Source organism: Penicillium manginii, assembly GCF_028828005.1.
Source record: "Penicillium manginii strain IBT 31320 chromosome Unknown utg000002l:1.0-5564898.0:1.0-5567710.0, whole genome shotgun sequence".
Classification (NCBI taxonomy): domain Eukaryota; kingdom Fungi; phylum Ascomycota; class Eurotiomycetes; order Eurotiales; family Aspergillaceae; genus Penicillium; species Penicillium manginii.
Genome location: NW_026643103.1, coordinates 2,486,248 through 2,507,408, shown reverse-complemented (window position 1 = coordinate 2,507,408; position 21,161 = coordinate 2,486,248). Strand labels below are relative to the sequence as shown.

Here is a 21,161-nt window from a genome sequence, read left to right as displayed (position 1 = left end):
AGTTATCATACAGTTGTGAAGAGCACCCTCGATCGATTTGAGGGCTGCTTAGATAGAAATGGGATGGAAGATTAGGATAGGAGGTTTTTCAGCGACGGGCTCGCGCTTGCTCCTGACCCGGTGCTCGTGCCGTTCACGCCCGGGTGGCGGTTCACATTCGCCATAACAGAAGGGGGTGTGTCTTCTGGGCGAGTAGGCGGGGTAGGCCCACGGGGATTGACATGCGCCGGGACAACGGGCGGAGAGTGAGATGATGCCCCAATTCGATCGACCGAGTACATGCGCGGCGGCGGTCCACCATTCAGTGCGCTCAAGGAAGTCTGTGGCGACCGGTTCACTGTCACCGAGTGTATGGGAGGGGACGCAGAGGCGGCGTAGGGGCGAGGTCCAGGCTGCGAAAGATGCGGGGAGCGCGCTGGGATGGGACCATAGGGACTAGTATGCGGTCCGTATGACTGCGAGGGCGGCGGCGGAGGTGGCCCTGTGCTGCCATAGTGCGCAGGGGGAGGCACAGGAGGATGGCCTGGTTGATAAGCCCCCAAATGGCGGGGAGGTGGAGGAGGGCCTGCGTGATAGGCAGGTGGCGACATGCCGTTACGCAGAGCCTCGCCCGCCGGTCGCTGTTCGAAGCTACCAGCAAATGGCATCGGTGCGCTATGCGAATGAGGAGGTGGAATGGGGCGTCCAAGGATACCGGAGCCCGGAGGGGGGCCAGGAGCAGGAGCAGGATGGGTATGCGGAACGAACGTAGGGCCACGCATGGTTGGTAACATCGGGCGCTGGCCTGCATAGGGCGATGGCCGTGGGTCGGGCGCCGATGAGGGTGCCGACGCGGGTACTGGGGCCGACGGAACAGTCGGTGCTGGAGCCGGGGCCTTAGCTGGTACAGGTGCTGGTGCTGGTGCTGGTGCTGGTGCCTCAATGGGATGGGGGTTCTTTATGTGGCATTTGTGGCATTCGTAGAGCTGCTCCCCCACATCCCCATTGGGATGCGCAAACGGACTTTGTGATAGGTGCATGGTGCCTCGACCGACTCCAGTCGCCAAGGGTGCCCGAAGATCGTTGCGTCGCCCGCAAGGCCACCATCGAGGGCTAAAATCAGTGGAGCATCGAAAACACTTCTGATTCAGAGCTGTCGTATGGCAGGGATTTGGACGCGGTGCAGGTTGCTCTTCCGTGTCAATGTCCATCTCGTCTGTTGCGTCTTCGCTTGGAGCTGGTTGAGGTTTGGGGGGGCTCTTTAGGAGCTACCAGGCCACTGCTTATTGTTGTTGAGACACGACGATTTCCCATGCCAGCAGCATGGTGTGGTGGTGCAATGACCGATTGCTGCACATAAGCTGCCTTTCGAGAAGTACCGGTCAAGGTGAGATCGGCTTGCTTGTATGTTTGGGCGAATAGTTGCAGAGCATTCAATCCATCTTGGCCAGTAAGCTCGCCGATTTCGTGAACAACCGACGAAACACCATGGTTAGGGCAGTAGATTACAGGTGTAGCTGCTCCGACTTCGTCACCCAGACGGACGGTTTGCACACTGTCGCGTCGCGAGTTCTTCACGGGCGTAACATCAAGACCAACCCGGTATTGTGCCTGGAAAGCACAGCCAATGTGGAAATGCGCATTGCATCCGGTGGAGCTGCAAGGAACACAGGCGCCCTTTGACGACTTGCAAATCTTGCAAACTTCTCGCCAACGGTCCTTGGGAATTGACCCAAACCCTTCCGCCGGCTCGAGTTCTTTAGCATCACCGAATTTGATCTCGGGGGTCCATAGGGAACACATGACGTGAGCCCAATTGTTGCCTGCGGTACGCTTCAACGGTTCTCGAGGACCAACAGGCTTGCCGACGGCTTCTTGTCGCTGGCGGTAGAGTTTGATCGCCTCATGAACCATTTCCTTCTCAAGACGCTCCTTCTCCTTGTCACGGTCCGACTTCTTCCGACTGTTATTCTTTGTAGTCTCCATCAAATCATGCTCGGTGTAAGTTACAGGGCAGAGAACACATTCATAGGTCGTAGAAATGGAAGGGCTACGGTCGTTCGAGCACATATCGCAGAGCCATTTGTTACCAGGCCGGGAGTTTTGCACTCCATAGCAATTGCGGTGGACCGTCAAGCGGCAATCCCGGCAAGAGATATGGTCATCGCCGGTTGGCTCAACTGAATTGCAAACGGCACATGAAAGGGTTTTTGCTTTGGGTGGGTCTGGAACAACAGGAGGCGCATCGACGCCCTTTTCAGGTCCCATCTTCTTCTTTGGCATCGGCTCGACAGACGTCGATGTCGAGGTTGCAGCACTCGGGTTTTCCGTACGTGGTTTCTTCTTAGATGCGTCCATCTTGCTTTCAAGCTGTAGTTGAGGGTTGCTTTCCAGTGATATTCCCATGGAGGAGGCGGTGGTCGCTGTAGCGTTGTTGATGATCATTGGGGTCTCAGCGCCCATAAGCAATTGCGCAAACAGTTCCTCATCGATACGGCGGCGCCAGGATTTGTTGCCGCTGGCTGCGATTCGTTTGCCAAGTTCATCCACATCTTCGTAGTGCATTGCATATTTGCGCCACAGCAAAGCACAACGAATACACAAAGCCACGGTAAGCATTGGACCTTTGTCTTTCTTTGCTGATGGATCGGTAGGAACAACAGTCCCGGGCGGGACAAGAGGGGCCCGCCGCCATTGCCGGGAATGGTTTGTTGAGCAAAACTTGCATTGGAATCCACGCTTCAGAACGTTTGCTTTTCCGCTATCAAAGGCAGAATCGTCGTGATCGTCGGCTACATCATCGAGCAGTTTCGACGCTGCGACGCTCTGGCGCCGAACCTCCTTCTTCCCGCGCCTGCCTTCATAGCTGCCCCATATTTGCTTCCCACGGGGTGTCTTTTTCCACATGTAATAGAATCGCACAATGGCCCAGTGGGGAACTGTTTTGACATGTCGATAGATGCTAAGCCATTCCGAACCGTACTTTGCGACTCCCTGCTCGAAGAGCTTCAGTTCTTCCGGGCGGAAATGTGGTTCTTTGAGATCCTTGTACTGGTTGACCTTCTTGAGCTTGGTCAGGGCTGCTTGCACATCAAAGCTTTCGGCGTATAGTAATTGTAGAGCCTTGTCCAGAAAGTTTGTGCTGTACTTTTCAACTCCGATGTGAGGTGCCAGTTCCTTGGCTTGGCGCATGTAGTCGTCGATGAATGCTTCGCGGTCGGCATCACTCAGATGCGATCCTGGCGCATCCTCCTCGCCTCGAACTAGGATCTGGTCTGAAGTCGGCATCTTGAACATGAGTTCGGCAGTGCGGGCTTGTTTTCCGTTGCTGATTGTGACTGGTTCGTCCATTCCGCGAGTAATGTAGCCCGACGGCTGATCCTGGATCCATTTTGGTCGATTCGCCTTCTCCTGCTTAGCAGCTTCCAGCGCGGCCTTGGCATCCTTGGAAAGAGGGCCCGCGGCCTTTGTACCTGTAGCTTTCGCTTTCCTTTTCACTTCAAATGGTTTCACATATTCCACCGGGCGACCGGGCCAGGCATTGACAATAGCCTGGTGCTTGGGTCCGAGTCGAGAGCTTGCACGGGGATAGATTCGATCATCGTAGTCAAGGGCGTCCTCCACGCGACAATGCATACCCAGGTAACGATAGGGCCACATCCTTGCCTGTGCCATTTGTTCTGCTGTTTCAGGCTGTGGTTCCTCCTCGGTTGCAGCAGGCGTGCTGACAGAGGTTCCGTTGACAGCCCCATTCGTGTGACGCTCTTCCTCTTCCTCCTCCATCACTTCATCTTCGCCTTCGCCGCGGTTCTCGCTCACATGAGGGGTGTTGCGCGCTTCCAGCTTGCGCTCCTGCGCCCGGCTGCAGGGGGCACAAGCCCAAGCGAATCCTCGAGCTGGTTTCTTTGTCAGAGCTGGGCGAACGCAAGACATGTGATATGTTGAACGGCAGACGGCACAATCAACGGATTCAGAGCCGGAGGCGAAAAGGTGACATCGCTTGCAGGTCTTGACGGCACCAGTCAATTCTTTGCCTTTGCCCACTTCGACTAGAATAAACCTCCAGCGATCGTGGAGGACTCTTTTCACGTTTCCAGGAACATTAATCACATCTTTCGTTGGGATGACATCATACAGGCGATGGATGTATCGATCGAACATTTTATCGTACCAGAAATTATTTCGATCCTTTTTGTAGTCGTTGATATTCTGGATTTCAGAAACATGGCGAATGGAACATTTTCCACGTAGTGAAGAAAGCGGACACGTATCCGAGTGCATAGATGCAAAAACAAGCCGGGAGTCGGTACTATGACGCTGAATATCGCGAGGACGATAATACCAGTTGACCCGTAATGACTCAATCACTCCAGAGTCTTTGGTCTTTGACGGCAGAAATTCCATAATTCGAGCCAGATAATATGGCTCACCTGGAGGTTCACAAATTAAATAGACATGATCTACATGTTGTTAGTCCTGCTTCACCCTTGGATGGGGAAATGACCCATTCAAAATTGGCGGAGATATGGGGAGTAACGAAAAATCAGAAATTTGAAACATACCATTTATTCCTAGAGTGGTGCCATCATCGGCAGTGATATGGCCATCTTTGAGTATTGGTTCTGAGGCCTCGAAGCTAAGCATGTTGGTAAAATAGCCGCTGTCGGAATCTCCCGGTGCGGCAGTGAAGATCTTCTTTGCAGCGTTGGTGGTGGCCGGGGTGCTGACGGTAGCCTTGCGTTTCCGTATGGAGCCCGCCCCATTGGCATCATCTGGACGGGCTGAAAATGACGAAGTGCCAGGAATGGATTCCTTGGGCACTGGATTGGACGCGGTACCATTGGTCAGAGTCTTTCGTGGTAGCGTGGGTGAGGACTTCTCGCTGTCAGACTTGGAGCCGTTAACGATGTTGGTGAGGGCCACGCCGCTATTCCGCTTGGCACCCTTCGCGGGAGCAGCTTCAAATTCCGCGTCCATATCACGATCCTCTGCATAATTGGGCCGAGGGGCATTGCGACCTCTAGATCGCGTGCCATAAGGGGCCGCGGCGGACGAGCCGGCCGGATCGGCCACAGCCTCCGGGGAGCTGGTGGTGGTCATGGAGAACAAATGATCCTCATGCACGGCAGGTCATATAGTAGGGGGGTGGTGCAGAAAGGGAAAGAAAGAAAGATGATAATTAGGAGAATGCTCAGAGAGACGTGGGGGGAATGAAGCCCCGCGATAACCCCTTGGGTGTGAATAGAAAGAACAAAAGAGCTGGTGAATGTCAGTCACGAAGTCAAGAACAAACACGCCTGGACGTGGCGCGATGCATGTGTGGATGCGGGTATGTGGGAACACTAGAAAGGGCCCGAGGGGGGGCGAAAATCTGAAAAAAAGCGGGTAGATGGAAAAGTAGAAAATGACGGGGGACGGGGGGGGGGGGGAGAAGTGTGAAGAAGGGATCTCCCCAGGGGAAAAAAAGTGTGGGAGAACAAGAAACACCACAATCGTGGAAAATGGGAATTTCAGGAAAATTAGGAAAGAAGGAAAAGAAGTGGGAACCGTCAAGACACCAAAAAGAGTGGACCAGAGATTCCCGTGTCAGATCTTATTGACTGCAGGGGTGAAGGGCGGCGCAGGATGCCGATATCAAGGTGTGGTCCAGAGTGTTCTAACGGGTTTGGGGTTTGGGGGGGGAAAGGGAAAAAGGAAGGGAGAAAGGGAGATGATGAGGGAAGATCATCAATGGTACGATAGGCAAACATGGAAACCCTCCAGATCGGGGAATGAAAGTAGAATGGGCATGGACACGGACAGGGACATGGATAATGGGAACATGGGGACCATGGGGATACGGAGATGGAGATGGAGATGATGGATGCACATAAAGGAGGGGGGAAATAGACTAACCAGTAGTATAGGTATTCGTGGAGAGAGGCGACAGGAAAGAACTTGAAAAAAATGACGTGGATTGGAATGAAATAGAGTGGAGGGGAGCGTAGAGTAGAGTAGAAGTGAGTAGTGTGAAAGGAAGAGAGTTCAAGAAGAGAAGAGACGCGCAGATGAGGACAGAAGAGTGCGGAACAACAACAGGCGCGCAGCCACCCGAAAATGAAGATAGTTCAGGATTAGAGGGGGGGAGGAAATGACAAGAACCTCTTAATTTTTGGCTTTCTCTCGGACTCCCACTCTCTATCTCTCTCTCTTCTTGAACAGAACCTTGGTATAAAAAGAATACCCCGGGAAGATGGAGAGGAAGAAGACAAGGAAAGGAAAAAAGCGTCGAGGATCCCGAGCCTGCCCCTAGTCCCGATATGTTAATATGACGGATCCTCGTTGTCGAACCAAGGGAAAAAGCAGAAATCTCGTCTGGATCGGATTGCCCCAAGTATTGGGCCGTGGCCACTGACACACTCTGACCACTCTCAACTTCTCCCCTTGCTCGATCTACGGGGTGGGGGATTCTCTGATCGCACGAGTCAACGAGGAGCCTACAAGCTCTCGACCGGAGGAAGGTATGGAGACGATTTACGGAATAAAATAGAAGCACTAGTACGGGCTGCTTTATGAGCTGAGAGTAAATGGCATCCATAGCATAATTAATTTGAACGGTTCTCTCGCCAAGAAATGGCTTCCTCCCGTAATGACGATGAAGAATGTTGTCACGTAAGAGCCACTAGGAAAAGGATACTAGTACGCGTTGGCCCCGGGAACAAGAGACGAGAGGGACCGGTCCAACTACTCCCCTCCGATCTGGCTAAAGTTTGACTGTTGTGTGAGGTTTGGTTTGACCTCTCTCCTTCACCATCAAGGGACAGGAAAATACATACCTAGGTCTTGATATAGAATCAAGCCTCTGTTCGCGAGAATACAAAGAGAAAAGGTCATTCAAGAACGGCCCAGTCGCAGGAATGGAGCCCTCTGGTGGCAGCCAGTATTTTCCCTCACACCCGAGAAACCGTTCATGACGACTGATATCGCAGGTTGTGGTAAAGGTATGGCAAGGGCACTAGCACTGAGGGACTCCACATCCTCCATCCACACGATCCCTGCCTGGGTAAAGAACAAAAATACATACGGTCCCGTACCTTGGGTGTGTATCCATTGTATGTACATTACCCTCTTGATTCTTGGCCCTGTGCCACTTCACTACAAGCGAGCTTGACATCCATGTAAAGGAATTGCCCATGTGATGACGAGTCAGAGGCTACCAGCGGGCTCTAACTCTAGGCACAAGGGTAATGTTGCTCTGAATCTAATGTCGATCCTAGTCGGATCAATATCTATTACACAGATCGAAGTGGCCACCTTATCCTCCAAGGGTGGTTGGTAGGTGGGAGTCCAATTTGGGATTAAGACTCTCAAGTGTGGGCACTAGTCGATGCTATGTATTGCCCGATCGCAGGCACCAAAGACTAGTGAGCGACCATCGAAACAACACGAAGCCGAAACAAGAAATGGAAAAATTAAGAAGGAAAAAAAAAGAAAAGACAAGGCGAAGCAAGGGCATGGACCGTGCCGGTCACCATCGAAACCATGCGCCTGAACCACCAGAGAGGCAGCAGGAAACACAAAGGCGCCAGCGAAACAGATGGTTCGATTCCGATACTTACCAGATACATACCATGGTGAGTATCATTAACTCGGAAGAATGGACTCATGTGCTCCGTACACACGGTACAGTCTATACGGGGGGGGGGGGCGCATCTCCTGGGTAATTTAAACTTCTACCGCCCATTCGGTCCAATGAAGATCCAAGCTGCCGAGAAGAATCCGCTGGTGGCCGAGGATGATTTGCTCCCGGCGGCTGTTGCGTGTCGCCACCTTGCATTCGAACGTGCCGGTCAATGGGGTTTCCGGACTGGGTAATATGCTCCACGGAAGATCATGTTATTCTACGTTGTACGATACCTCTGTAAGTGCCTTATAGTCGAGTCAGCCCTGGATGTAAAAAGAGATAGGGACAGAAGAGGATGGGGCCCCTATCCACCATATATATGGAGTAACCCGTCGCGATCGAGCCATCCTGTGATGGTGCGATCGGGCCCCTCAGGGACTCTTTGCGTTCAGCACTTCACCGGTATCTCGCTTCTCCTTTCAGACTGCGCACACACGCGGGTATCATCCGGTTGGCCCACGTTTCGCTGGAAAATACCTACATAAGCACCAGATCAGTAGATTTATATGATATAGTAGCAGTAGTACCATGACATATATAGGGAGGCAAAAGGCCCTGGGGGATGAGGGAGACCAACTACTACTACTACTACTACTCCTCCTGTAGTAGTATGCCAGTCCTGTACCTGGTACTTACTAGGTAGCTAGGTCTCACTACTTAGCTAGTAGTAGTTTTCACCGTGACCAGGATTGCTTGCAGCTTTGGGCTTCAAGTTCAAGTTCAAACCTTGGAAGTTGCAAATTTGTGAATATATATCTGGGATAGAAGCCCTGGATTACTAGTAGTAATAATACTACGTACTAGTATTCGCTATTTCTAGAGTATCCTGGATCGCCCCAGATAAACCCTGGAGCTGCACAGGTGCATCACATTCCTCCGATGCATGGCCATTTTAATTGAATTCTTCCCCGTCGATCACTACTAGTATGTGTAATCTGTCTCGAATCTTGACACCGGGGCGATAGTCGGTTTCACGTTCGGTCGAAAAATCCGTTACAGTTGTGACCTTAGCCGATGACTTGCTGCAACTCCATTGGGTCGGCTGGTCGCCTACGATCCACCAACGCGACCGGAGAGGGCAGTGGGATGCGCCAGCTCCTAAATTTAGGTAGTGTCGAGAGTAAGCTTTGGGAAAAGGAGTTCTGGACAATTGTATTCCGTTGGTCACAATTCATCCTAATCGTGATGAGGTTTATTATTGAAAACAACACGAGATCAGAGGGGGGCTCTACATTTCAGAACTTTTGGTTGATTTCACAAGGACATAGAACTACCACTGGCAGAGTAGGTATTCGTCAGCCAACCCCAGATCATTTGAAATATCTCGATCTGCATGCGCAAGATGCATGGCGTGGAATCAATGCCGGTCTTGTGCAAGGGGCCCATGGTGTGCAGACGTACAGTGATGAATAGGATCCTACATGTAGTAGATGTACTCCCTAGAACCCGTGCCTCCCTCCTCTGCGGCTCCAAACCGAAGGGGAAGGCGCGACCAGGAACTGAACCGATTACTAATTACCATGACATAAACTGTGCCTGAGGCCTCAAATGGTTGTCCATACCCGGCGCGTCGAGATCAAGAAGAATAACATTGGAAAGGCGAGGGTAAAAAAAGAGGTTCCAATGAATCTTCTATCCTCTGATCCTCTTGAGAAGCTTTCTCCATCTCTTCCCATGCGTCGATGAATGGTGTTCCGACCATGTCGACGGGACAACCAGTCCAATCCCATGGGGTTACCACCTCCATGGATATCGCCCGTCACCAGGCGTCTAGTGGCTATAATGTAGCCCCGGTAGCAGGACAAAAGAGGCCCTTGATAGATTCATCCCCCCAGGAAACCCATAAGTTAGGTGCAGGCTCACATCGCATCGCCCTGCGGGGTCTAAGTGAAATATCCAACCCGCCGATTCTAGAGTCGGCCCCATTGGACTTTGCTCGAGCCTCCCTGGCCCCTCCTGTGAACCGATTTATCGCCAGCGCTATCCATCTGGGCCCGGGCGCCAGCGGCTTGGATGAGGAGCATAAACTCGGAGAACCAGCCCCGGAATCCAGTCAGAATCCCCTATTGTCTCTTTCACATCCCAAATACGGACTCCCTTCGGCTCTCAAGGCCAACTTCGCTGCCTTGGGGGTCACCTCTATTTACGCTTGGCAAGCATCCTGTCTCTTGGCGCGGGGTTTATTATCTGGCGAGCGGCATTTGGTCTACACAGCCCCTACTGGTGGAGGCAAGTCCCTAGTGGCGGATGTGTTGCTGCTGAAACGGATCATCGAGAATCCCACCCGCAAGGCTATCTTGGTTTTGCCCTACGTTGCATTGGTTCAAGAGAAGCTTAAATGGCTGCGTCAAATTGTTCAGGGCGTGGAGAAAATTCTCCCCGAGGAGAAGGATGAGGACGAGGACGATGGTGATAAATTTCATTTCGCCCGCAAACGATGGAAGCGATTACAAAAGTCCGTCCGAGTGACTGGTTTCTTCGGCGGAAACCGGACAACTACAACATGGGCGGATACCGACATTGCTGTTTGTACCATAGAGAAGGTGCGCTTTCCAAGGGTGTTATTGTATGGAATTTGCCTTTATTGACGTGAGACTTTTAGGCCAATTCGTTGATAAACTCAGCAATTGAAGATTGTAGCATTGGTGACTTGGGCGTTGTGGTGCTCGACGAGCTACATATGCTTGACGATGAGCATCGTGGATATTTGTTGGAGTTGATGGTAACGAAATTGCTGTTGCTCCAGCAGGATATTCAAATAGTGGGCATGAGTGCTACTCTTTCGGTATGTTGACAAGGTTTTCTATTCGCATTGGAGATCTCTAATATAGGAACAGAATACCGAGATGTTGGCACAGTGGATGAATGCCAAGTTCTACATTTCCACCTATAAACCGGTTCCTATTGACGAGTACCTGGTTTACGAGAATGTCATCTACCCGGCCGCGACATCAAGACAGCTTTTCCAAACAGCTTCAAAGCTGACAGCCTCGGCATCAGCATCGAATAAATTGCAAGACTCTGTTCCTCCGCACCGGATTATTGAAGCATCTGCTTACAAGGAGCTCTCCAATTCTGCAACAAATTCAATGGTGGCATTGGCAGTTGAAACTGCCGCTGCAGGGTTCGGAGCATTAGTCTTCTGTGGTAGTCGGGGGGCATGTCAAGTCCACTCCGCCACCATAGGTGAGGCGATGCCTTCACTAACGGAAGGCACTGATGAAATGAACAAGCGACTAGACCTCTTGGCAGAGTTAAGAAGTCTCTCATGTGGCTTGGACCCGATTCTCCAGAAAACAATCATCAAAGGAGCTGGATTCCATCGTCAGTAAATACCCGATAGTTTGTGACCCTGCAAGACTGACACCTGCACAGATGCTGGCATGACAACAGAGGAACGGGAGCTGATTGCGCAGGCTTACGATCAAGGCGTACTGAGAGTGCTTGTGGCGACCTGCAGTCTTGCTGCTGGCGTGAATCTTCCTGCGCGAAGAGTCATCATCAATGGCGCTCGAATGGGGCGAGAATTGGTGGGCCCCGCAATGCTGTGCGACTATCTCTATGATATATCTGCGATGAATTCAAGCTGACAATGACAGGCGTCAAATGTGTGGACGAGCTGGACGCAAAGGCAAGGACAGCTCTGGTGAAACTTATTTGATTTGTGTCAAGTCCGACCTTGAGGCGGTATGCGATCTATTGGATGCTGATATGCCAGCCATCGCAAGCTGCCTGGCCCCAGAGAAGAGAGGCCTGAAAAGGTAGGATTTTTATTTTACGACCTCATTGGAACCAGAAGGCTGACATTTATAGGGCACTCCTCGAGGCTGTAGCAACAGGGTTGGTCTCGGGAGGCGAAGCGATCAAGGAGTACGTGCGTTGTACTCTGCTCTACCTCTCACTCGACAAGAAGCTGGTGTACAGTATCATGAATTCCGCTCTGCAAGAGCTCATTAACGAAGGCCTTTTACTTTTGAAAGATGACGAGTCATATGGAGCGACCCTGTTAGGCCAGGCCACTGTAGCCTCGGCCTTTTCCCCTGAAGATGGACTTTACGTGCACGAGGAACTCAAGCGGGCACTTGAAGCATTCGTTATGGATGGTGATATGCATATATTCTATATGTTCACTCCTCTTCAAGTGGCTATGCAGATTCCAATCGACTGGCAGATTTTTCGAGACCAGCTGGATCGCCTGGATGAGAGTGGCCTTCGTGCCCTTCAATATGTTGGCGTTGAACCGGGATTTGTAAACACAATGTGAGTGACCACCAGCCCAGTCGGCCAAATTTTTTTGTTTTTCTCTGCTCATATGTGTCTGATATTCAATAGGGTACAATCTGGGGCATCATTAAAGGAAATAACCCCAGAGCAGCTCAAACAAGCCCGTGTATACCGTCGCACCTATACCGCTTTCCAACTTCGCGACCTGAGTAACGAAGTCCCTCTAGCAACTATTTCCCAGCGTTACAAGACTCCTCGTGGGTCCATCCAGACTCTCGCACAACAATGTCACGGATTTGCCGCCGGAATTGTCAAATTCTGTCAGCGCATGAATTGGGGCATGTTGGCAGCTGTGTTGGACCACATGCGCGATCGCCTCGAAGCTGGCGCGCGTGCCGATCTACTCGAGATGGCACAGGTCACATTTGTCAAAAGCTGGACAGCGAGACTGCTTCGGGAGAATGGATTCAAAGGTCTACGGTCTCTTGCTGAGGCAAATCCTAAAGATCTAGTCCCAATCCTCATGATGGTATGTCTCCCTCCCCTTAGGACCCAGTGAAGGGAGATATTAATCCTTGGACAATTAGGTCAATCCTCGCAAGACGCAGAAAAACCAGCTGTATCCAACAGAATCGGAGCGATATGCCGCCAAATTGTTGACCAAAGCAGAGACCATTGTTGCTTCTGCGAATAAACTATGGGGTAAGTTAAATCACTATCGTGGAGAGAACTTCTTGCTAATCTTACTCTCTCTTTAGACAAGGAAATGCAAGTCCAATTAGAGGAATGAGCCATGAAGCTTTGAATAAAAGGACTTGGTATTTGGTTTGGTGCATGATAGGTTTTCATCGAAGTTTGCATATGCATAAGGCGTTTTTGATATTTGCATGAATATCCCTCAACCGTCCTCCAGGGCCCCCTAGAAATGTCATGGACGAACTTGAATGAATAATCGATTTCAAGTAAATCGACCTTGGAAGTTCATCAAAAACAATACTAGTATGATATTCGTACTAACACCCCGTGAACATAGCTAAGACAGGCCAATAACTATACAATACTCAAAAGCCATTCAAATTATTCTGCGCATTGATCGCATCCCCCTTATCCAGAAAGTCCAGCAATATTGCATTTGGCGCGCGGTCATAGAGCCCTTCGCATAAACTAGCCTGCGCCCCGATACTACCATCGCCCGTGGCTGCGTTAGTCTCTCCCGCATGTACGCGATCTGGGATCTTCACGCCGAAGATGTCCACGTCTAAAAAGTGATTCACGATGTACATGCGGCCGGATGCAGAGGCGCCGGAGGGTCGGTCGATGGCACAGCTTGAGAAGGACGAGTCGGTCACGTCGTAGGCTGTTTCGAAATAATAGGCGAACTCGTCAAGGATGTAGTCCACTTTTTTCGCATCGGCGCCGTAATCTATGGGGCCATGTTATCAGAATGCATTCAATCAGTTGGGCGGAGAGATTTGGTTGCTTGATGATTTAAGGATTCGGGCTTACCTAGAAAAACGACTAATCTCTTCCCACTTGAGATAAGCTCTCCGATTGTAGGCCATTTATCGATACCTAATGTATCCGGATTTGAAGACGGGACAAATGCGTAGTCAGTGATTCCACTGCTGGAGAATGTATCTTCAAACTCTGTGATTTCCACCGAGTCCCCGTTCGTGAGTAGAAGGGTGACGACTTCATTTGTGTTTGAATCGAGCCAGTCCTTAACAGTACCCAAAAATGACTCTAGTGTTCCTGCATCTTCCAGAAAACACGAAGTATGGCATAGCTCTAGGACTTTGTCATCCAGGATGGAATGGTGCGTCTGTGCCTGTAGAAACCGCACACCCATGTCGAGTTGAGCTTTAATATCGATGTTCTGGTTCTGCTGGGGAAGTTTCCCAACAAAGGCAGAGTCGTGCGAGCCTACAAAGGTGACATTTGAATAGGAGCGGTCGCAGTACTCTGCGCGGCCGTTGCAGGTTGAAGCTGCTGCGTCGGCAAGATCTCTGGCGCGCAAGTTGCGTATCTCTGGAGCTCCCAAGCTAGTTGAAGCAAGCAGAAGAGTCCCAAACAAGACCCTTGTCAGTGCCATAAGATTCGGATTCATGGTGGTTTGATGTTGACAAAGGGGGGGCCACAGGTCGGAAACCGAAGCGGAATCAGAGTAAATATTTGGGGCTTCGAAGAAATTTTCCGAATCACCAGGTCTTCTCTTATATCGTGACTACTGTCCTGGTGCGGCAGAATGGGGTTGTGACTGATTCATATGCGTAGTAACCACGGGTTGCGAACTGGGAGGTGACCAGCTCCCCAGCATTCCACATGCCGGCGATCCCTAGCCCAAAAGGAAAATAGACAACTCATTTAGAGCAAGACCTCATGATCGGGTCGGCCAGAATGATATTTAGCGCTGAGTATCGTTTGGTGGAGCCGAAAGGCACAAATAGGATCCATGATCCCGCATCCCCTTGTGACTCGATGTAACGGCAAGCCCCGCACATTAGAGGACAAGGGCAGAAGAAGGGTAAACAAAACCCGCAGGAAGCGGCATGGTGCCTGCTTCAGGGTGCGCTTTGAGACGCCACGGATCCTATTTCAAAGGACGATCGGAGCAAGCCATGCAGGTGCATGGCGGCGGCTCCGTGGTCGCATAGGGGTCGAGGCAACCCGCCAATGATGGGAGGTTTTGGAGCCATTGAGGAGGATTCATCGGTGATGGGCGACAGGCGGCGGTGGCATAGAATCTACCTTTTCCTTTTCTTAAAGAATAAGTTAAATGAATTGAGGTGTGAGGATGGTGGGTTTTTAACTCAGTATGATTTGCCAACGAAAAACAGAAGAGAGTGTGTAGGAAGATAGATATCTACGTAAGGTAGGTATACTACGGAGTACAGCCACAGTGGCTGAGCTCGGGCCGATCCAGTCCAGGCCAACTGGGTGGCTCCTTCCCAGTGAGTTCCAGGCAGAAGGTACTCCGACTCCACATGTTTACCACCTCCGAGCCGCACGACCCCGTCCTCATCCCACACCTCCGATTACCCCCCTCTCTCCAAATTCTATCGTTCAAGTTTGCGACCACGTTACTTTCACATCCCACATTTCCTCGTTGGCTTGTCCACGCTTTCCCCCTGACGCGGCACCAGCAATGATCATTCAACGACCTTCTTCATGAGCTCGATGGCTGAGGGCAGTGAAGGCTGGGTACGAGACGATGAGGATGAGCTTGACCTGGGCCAGGAGGTTGACGACCCCCAAATACTCGACCATGGCGCTACAGATATCCCCGAACCCCTACAGGAGTCGGTCGAGCACGACGTGGAGGAATTGGAGGAGCTTGGCGAATTGGACACGATAGACAATGCGCAAGACCAAGTATCGGAGAGAACAGTACAGCCCGGAGATGCTGGGCTTCCACAGACCCCGCCCAATCGATATACAGAGTTTCCGGGGGCTTCAGGGAGCCAAGATGGAACATCCTCTACTCCGGATGACTCGCCGTCCCTACACGTGAGTACCGCGATTGGCCCATGCGTTAATGGTAATGGCCTACTAATTAGCAACAGGGCTCCATTATGTCCTCTCAAAGTAGCAGCGCTTTAGCTTTAAGAGGTTCTTCACGATTTAGTCCGAGTCCGAGTCCCGCGCATCGTCCATTCGATCTCCGCTTTCAATCCCGTCTCTCCTCATCACCGCTCGCCGCATCAAGAACCGGGTCGCCTTTCCTCGCACACCTCCATTCCAGACAGTCCTCTATCACTAGCCAGGTTTCACCCACCCCAGAATCCGGCAATGACACGCCTCAGAGTCCCTGGGATGTGGTGCGGTGGACAAAGTTGCGCAAGATCACAGGTCAGGCCTTTTCGGAGATCGGAAAACGCAACTTCGGCCGGCCAACCTGTTTGGCGGTTTCAACAAGTATTGTGGTTGGTACTTCCAAGGGAATTATTCTAGTCTTTGACTATCAACAAAGCTTGAAGCACATAATTGGAACCGGGACCAAAGGTTTGTCGAGAGCTTCCCCTCTTCGTTTTGTTTTCACAGCGTTAACCAGACACCAGCTGTTGAATGCGGCCAAATAACCGCATTGGCGCTGTCTGCGGACCATTCTACTGTGGCTGGAGGCCATGAGTCCGGAGACATATTCACCTGGGAAATATCGCGGTCCGCAAAACCTTTCCTCCATATACCGCCAATCCCAGCAAATCAAATCGAAGCCCGGGTCTCTGATGGCCACATTGCGGGGGCATATGTCATTCATATCGGGTTCCTTGGCACGAGGCGTACTGCTCTTGTCTCGGCGGATACAAGAGGAATGGCATTTTCACATCTGGCAACGCGAGGCATGGGCGCTGTTGGGCGCACCATGAAAACAACGAGGATCCTTGGCCGATATCCGCAGATGGCACCGGAAGAGCGTCGCCGAAAGCCTAGCTCGGTCCTGGCATTCTCTCCCCTTCCCCTTGGCAATGTTGAGCAGCCTTCTGATCCATTGGGGCTTGTTGCCATGTTAACACCTTACCTTCTGGTCATCGTTTCTACCACTCCGGTTGCTCAAACACAACACAAAGCGCCTCGCCCGAAGGAAGTTCCGGCCCACAGTGCTATGACTGGAGCATTGGCTTGGTTCCCGGCTATTCGGTTGAAGGGGAAAGATAGCCAGACATCAAATACAAAGCTGGTCTATTGCTGGTCAAATGTCTTGACGGTGCTTGAAGTCTCCGAAGCAGAGTCTGAGGAACCTGTTGACAAAGACAGGCCGCCTAGCTTGGTTTTCCAAGCACGCAGTAGGTGGAAAGCGGACGAGGCCATTGTCGCTGTTCAATGGTTGAGCCGCTCCGTGCTGGCAGTTTTTACAATAACTCAACGCCTCCTGATTCTTGAGGATTATTCAATGCACGTGACAGATTCTATCGATCTTGCATATCGACATATCTACCATGTGGATCTCTTTTCGTCACAGCTTCATAACCTGGTGGAACAGCTCGACGAAGAAGATACGTCAATGCATGGTGTGGTGGCTGACGCATTTTACATGAGCTTCCGTGCCTACAAGGGGCGCTTGTTTTTGCTCGGATACAATGAAGCCCTTGTTGGCAATCTATCAAACTGGGCAGATAGACTCCTGGCTCTGATGGAGGGTGGTGACTTCATAGGTGCCATCCGATTGGCGACTTCTTATTACACAGGCACTGCAGAGAAGCTTACAGTTGGTCTCCCCGAAGAGGATAGCCTGAGACAGCCAATCGTTCAGGAGAAACTCTTGGAAATGATCTCTGCATCTCTCAAGTATGCTTTCGGACGTAATGCCGAGGCGGACAGCGGACGGATGGGGAACAGACAACTCGAGGAACTCGCTGAAGTATCCATCGCCTCCTGCATCTGTATGACAGATGAAGAATTCTTGTGGGAGGAAGTGTTTCTTTGGTACGAAGAAAATGATTCTGCGGGGATTTTCTTGGATGTTCTTGAGCCGCATATCGTCGATGGAACTATTCGCTCGCTTCCTCCCACGGCAGTTAAAGCTCTCATCGGCCATTTTGTCCAGACTCACCCTGCTGGCCGACTAGAAGAGATTATATGTCTTCTGGATACTACAACCATGGACATTGATCAAGTGACGACGCTATGTAAACAACATAATCTATACGATGCATATGTCTACGTTTGGAACCGCTGCCTAGCGGACTACGTGGGCCCTCTGGAGGACCTTATACGACTCATTCCTGCACAGACCGAACCTTTGGCCAATGGAGACTTTACATCGGAAATGTTAAAGCATACAAACGCGATGAAAATATTCCCCTACCTGTCGTTTGTTTTCACAGGCCGCATCTATCCTACTGGCGATGCTCTAGATGAGGTCGAGGCATCGCGGGCCAAACTCGCCCTGTATCAATATCTATTTTCGGGCCACCTGTCTGGAACAGGATCCGGGGGTACTTCCGACGACACCGATTCATTCTCGCCTCTCAGAGCAGTCCTCAAATTCGACGCCTCTAGCTTCATGAGTATGCTGAACGAGGCCTTTGAGGACAGCTTTTTGAACGAGCCTGATTCAGAAGATGGTCCTGCCCCAGGCGCATCGATTAATCGACAGTATCTGATTAGCATTCTGCTTCAGGTGATGGAGGAGTCCTCATTTTCAAATACTGATACCATTTACCTGGATATGTTTGTTGCACGCAATCTCCCTAAGTATCCTCAGTATATCCTTCTCTCAGGAACAACTCTCCATCAGGTTCTTGCCCGGCTATGCCAGTATCCGGAAGAAGACATGGCAGATGATTGTGAGCTGAGCGTGGAATACTTGCTATCTTTCTATCACCCACCGGATATCCAAAGCATGGTGCCTCTTTTTAAAGAAGCTCGATTTTTCAGGATCCTCAAATCGACATATCGCTCCGAGAAACAATACCCGCAATGGATCCTGACATACCTGGATGATCCGAATGGCAAGGAGTCTATTTTTACTGCTCTACACGACTGTCTTCGCTCGGGATCAGGCCTGGGGAAGAAGCAGAGAAAGGATGTGTTGGATGTGGTAAAAGAGCATGCTCAGCAAATCGCCGCCATTGATGTGACTCAGGCTGCTCAGACAATGCAAGACTTGGCACCTGAAACTCATACGACGTTTCTCGAGGTCCTAGTCGAGGATGCCTACAAACAATACCAGTACCTCCTGGTCCTAGTGGAACCTCAGAGCCAAAGTGGGGACAGTCGGCCCTTCCCCTCGGTGGAAAATTGGATGATTGAACGCTATGTACAGCTGCTATGCAGATTCAACCCGTCTCATGTGGCTCGATTCGTCGATGGTATACGGGTTGGCGACATTCACCTAGAGAAGCTTCTTCCCTCTATCGAAGAAAGTGGAGCTATTGATGCAGCGGTCATTCTGCTTGCGCGACAAGGTCAAGTGCGGCCTGCCCTGGACCGTCTCATTGCGCACTTGGGTACACTAGAATCAGCCTTGGTAGGCATCATTCAAAGTGTCCGCGAAGCCCCAGACACGGCTAGCACAAACGAGGCAATAAATGATCTCTTGGAGTCTCTGAACAAATATTCCGGAGTCGGAACTTGGCTTTGCCAGGGCCAGACCAAGACAGCCAAGCAGACTCGACCTAATACGAATGGGCATCGTGGCACATCGCCTCTTGAACAGCCCCTGGCATTTGATGAGAGCCTTTGGCTGGACCTCATCGAGGCCGTGGTTCGCACTGCAAGCAGTGTCTTCGCAATTATGCGGGGCGATCAAGTTAAAGATGCCGCGCAAGTCCAGACGGACGAACCTTTGAGTGGCGAGACTGGGCGGTTGACGACATCTTTCCGATCCCTGGTTCAACAAGTTTTCACTGCCTTGCTGAATAGCACTGTTAAAGGTGGCGGGCTATCAATGAGTGAGCGTACCGACTTGTCCTTCCTGCGTATCCTCCGGTCGTTCCTGACCCGAGCTGCCAGCTGGTCACCCTCGTTGCTTGAGTTACGGGCCGTCCTCGCATCCGTCTTCTCTGCCTACTCCTACGAGAGGTCGCTTTTGACCCTTGCCAATGGCATGCTTGATCGCGATCTTTTTGTTCATGTGGACGAAGTCAGTCGACTGCGGCAGCATGGCTGGCGCCCACGTGGACAAGCTTGTGAAGTGTGCCACCGACGAATCTGGGGACCTAGTATTGGTTCACCGCACTGGGCAGCATGGGAGAGGAAGCAGAACGATGACCGAGAGCGTCGCATCGCCAAGCGTCTCGAAGAAGGATATGACCCTGTGCTTGAAAGGGGTAAAGGCAAAGCTGCTGCTGTGGGTGCAAGTCGACCGTCACATCTGCTGACCTCCGAACCCACGGGGGTTAGCTCTGTTGAGCACGAGCACAAGCACGATGCTCTAGATGAAGAAGAGGGGCCAGGGGGCGGCACGTCTGGACCCCTTGAAATGATCCCCCCTGGGCCAGTAGTGGTTTTCTCGTGCCGGCATCTCTATCATCGCCAGTGTGTTCTAGACGCCATCCGCACTCCGGGACGACCCACAGAGCAGCCAGCAGCATTTCAGCGCGAGAATGCCGACTGGCCCGTCACCGAGCTCTTTTGCCCGGCTTGTAAATAAATTTTTACTGGTAGCGACCCTTTCTATGTCCCGCTTTCCCATTTTCCCATCCCCTTATCCCGATTATCTATCTTTTCCATGTGTTCTGGTTGGAGGACCTACAGGTGGCCCCCCTGGAAAAGCATGAGTGGGATCTGTCATATAGTCATTTTTTTCTTTTCTTTTTCAACACCCCTGCAATATCATTGAGCGTATTTGGCATTTGCTCCGTGTGAGGTCGTTCATACTACGGACTTTCCGATTTAGATCTACTCCGTATGGTCGCTCAAAGGATTCCAAGTTCCCGTAGCCTCCGCAATTCATGTCGCTGGTCTGTACTTCGTACTCGGAGATTCCAGTTCCATATACTCCGTATAGTACTTCAAATAGTACTCCGTATAGTACCCGGATGCTCCGTAGTTCCCGTGGCTTGCAGATTACAGGGGCGTGGCTTTCCTCAAAAACGCCCTGTCAGAGTAAATCAAGCCCGAGGTAGTTTATCTGTGACATCTGTGAACCCATGTGGGTCGAATTGAAGGTATCAGGTCGATCTTCCGTGGCACTGTCCCAGCGTAGTATGTCGAGGGTATCGGAACTAGTTCGATGTCGTGTCGAGGAAAGATGCCGTGCTCAGAAAGATTGCGACCGTGGATTTAGGAGGACCAGGGCTGACGCGGAAGTGCGTGGATGTACAGTACTTTCTTTCAAAATGGCAAGCAGTGCATATTGCGGAGTACCGTGACTTGCATACTCCCCTTCGCCACTCGAAAAAATACTTACCCTCCTTTCACCTTCCACCTTCCAGTTCCATCAGCTCCTTTATGAATTTCTTCTATCTGATCTGTCCATCTGCCGAACAGATCCCGTCATTCATCATTCCGTGGTACTGATGCCGACTGGAAGAAAAGAAAGAAAAAAAAACAGAAAAGCTTATTCCCGATATGGTGACGGAGCATGCCTATTCGTCGATCATCCTTGCCACCTCCGGCTGAGGACAACCAGTGACACTGCGCAGGAGACTCGGCAGCAGGGCTTTCTTTTCCGTCTTGAGAGCTGGGCGAGTCATCAGCCGCGACGCGGGGATCGTCCTTTGGTTCCGAAACACCTAGCCGAACAAGTGCAAACCTTGAGGCGCTTGATGAATCCGCATGCCCTTCCAACCCCATCCAACCCCTCCAAAGTGGGCCTTATCGCTGGAAAGAAGGCGGCAGATCATTTCAC

At 51.3% G+C, this 21,161-nt stretch overlaps 4 protein-coding genes across 4 annotated transcripts; 2 read left to right on the top strand and 2 right to left on the bottom strand.

The window, feature by feature from the left end:
• Nucleotides 1-71: 71 nt before the first annotated feature.
• Nucleotides 72-5,079, bottom strand: N7533_002195 (DNA-binding E3 ubiquitin-protein ligase SNT2; the record flags this gene model as incomplete). Its single annotated transcript, XM_057098845.1, has 3 exons — nt 72-1,216; nt 1,284-4,409; nt 4,542-5,079. The coding sequence occupies 3 exons, from the start codon at nt 5,077-5,079 to the stop codon at nt 72-74; spliced, it is 4,809 nt and encodes a 1,602-aa protein (XP_056963981.1).
• A 4,245-nt stretch (nt 5,080-9,324) lies between these two features.
• Nucleotides 9,325-12,656, top strand: N7533_002194 (DEAD/DEAH box helicase; the record flags this gene model as incomplete). The annotated part of the gene is made up of 9 exons (XM_057098844.1): nt 9,325-10,185; nt 10,245-10,427; nt 10,480-10,966; nt 11,018-11,189; nt 11,242-11,403; nt 11,456-11,902; nt 11,975-12,395; nt 12,454-12,568; nt 12,625-12,656. The coding sequence occupies 9 exons, from the start codon at nt 9,325-9,327 to the stop codon at nt 12,654-12,656; spliced, it is 2,880 nt and encodes a 959-aa protein (XP_056963980.1).
• Nucleotides 12,657-12,927: 271 nt separating this feature from the next.
• On the bottom strand, nt 12,928-13,973 carry N7533_002193 (uncharacterized protein; the record flags this gene model as incomplete). Its single annotated transcript, XM_057098843.1, has 2 exons — nt 12,928-13,289; nt 13,373-13,973. 2 exons carry the CDS (start codon nt 13,971-13,973, stop codon nt 12,928-12,930), a joined length of 963 nt encoding a protein of 320 aa, XP_056963979.1.
• Nucleotides 13,974-15,034: 1,061 nt separating this feature from the next.
• Nucleotides 15,035-19,961, top strand: N7533_002192 (CORVET complex membrane-binding subunit VPS8; the record flags this gene model as incomplete). The annotated part of the gene is made up of 3 exons (XM_057098842.1): nt 15,035-15,373; nt 15,430-15,868; nt 15,925-19,961. 3 exons carry the CDS (start codon nt 15,035-15,037, stop codon nt 19,959-19,961), a joined length of 4,815 nt encoding a protein of 1,604 aa, XP_056963978.1.
• Between the last annotated feature and the right edge of the window lie 1,200 nt (nt 19,962-21,161).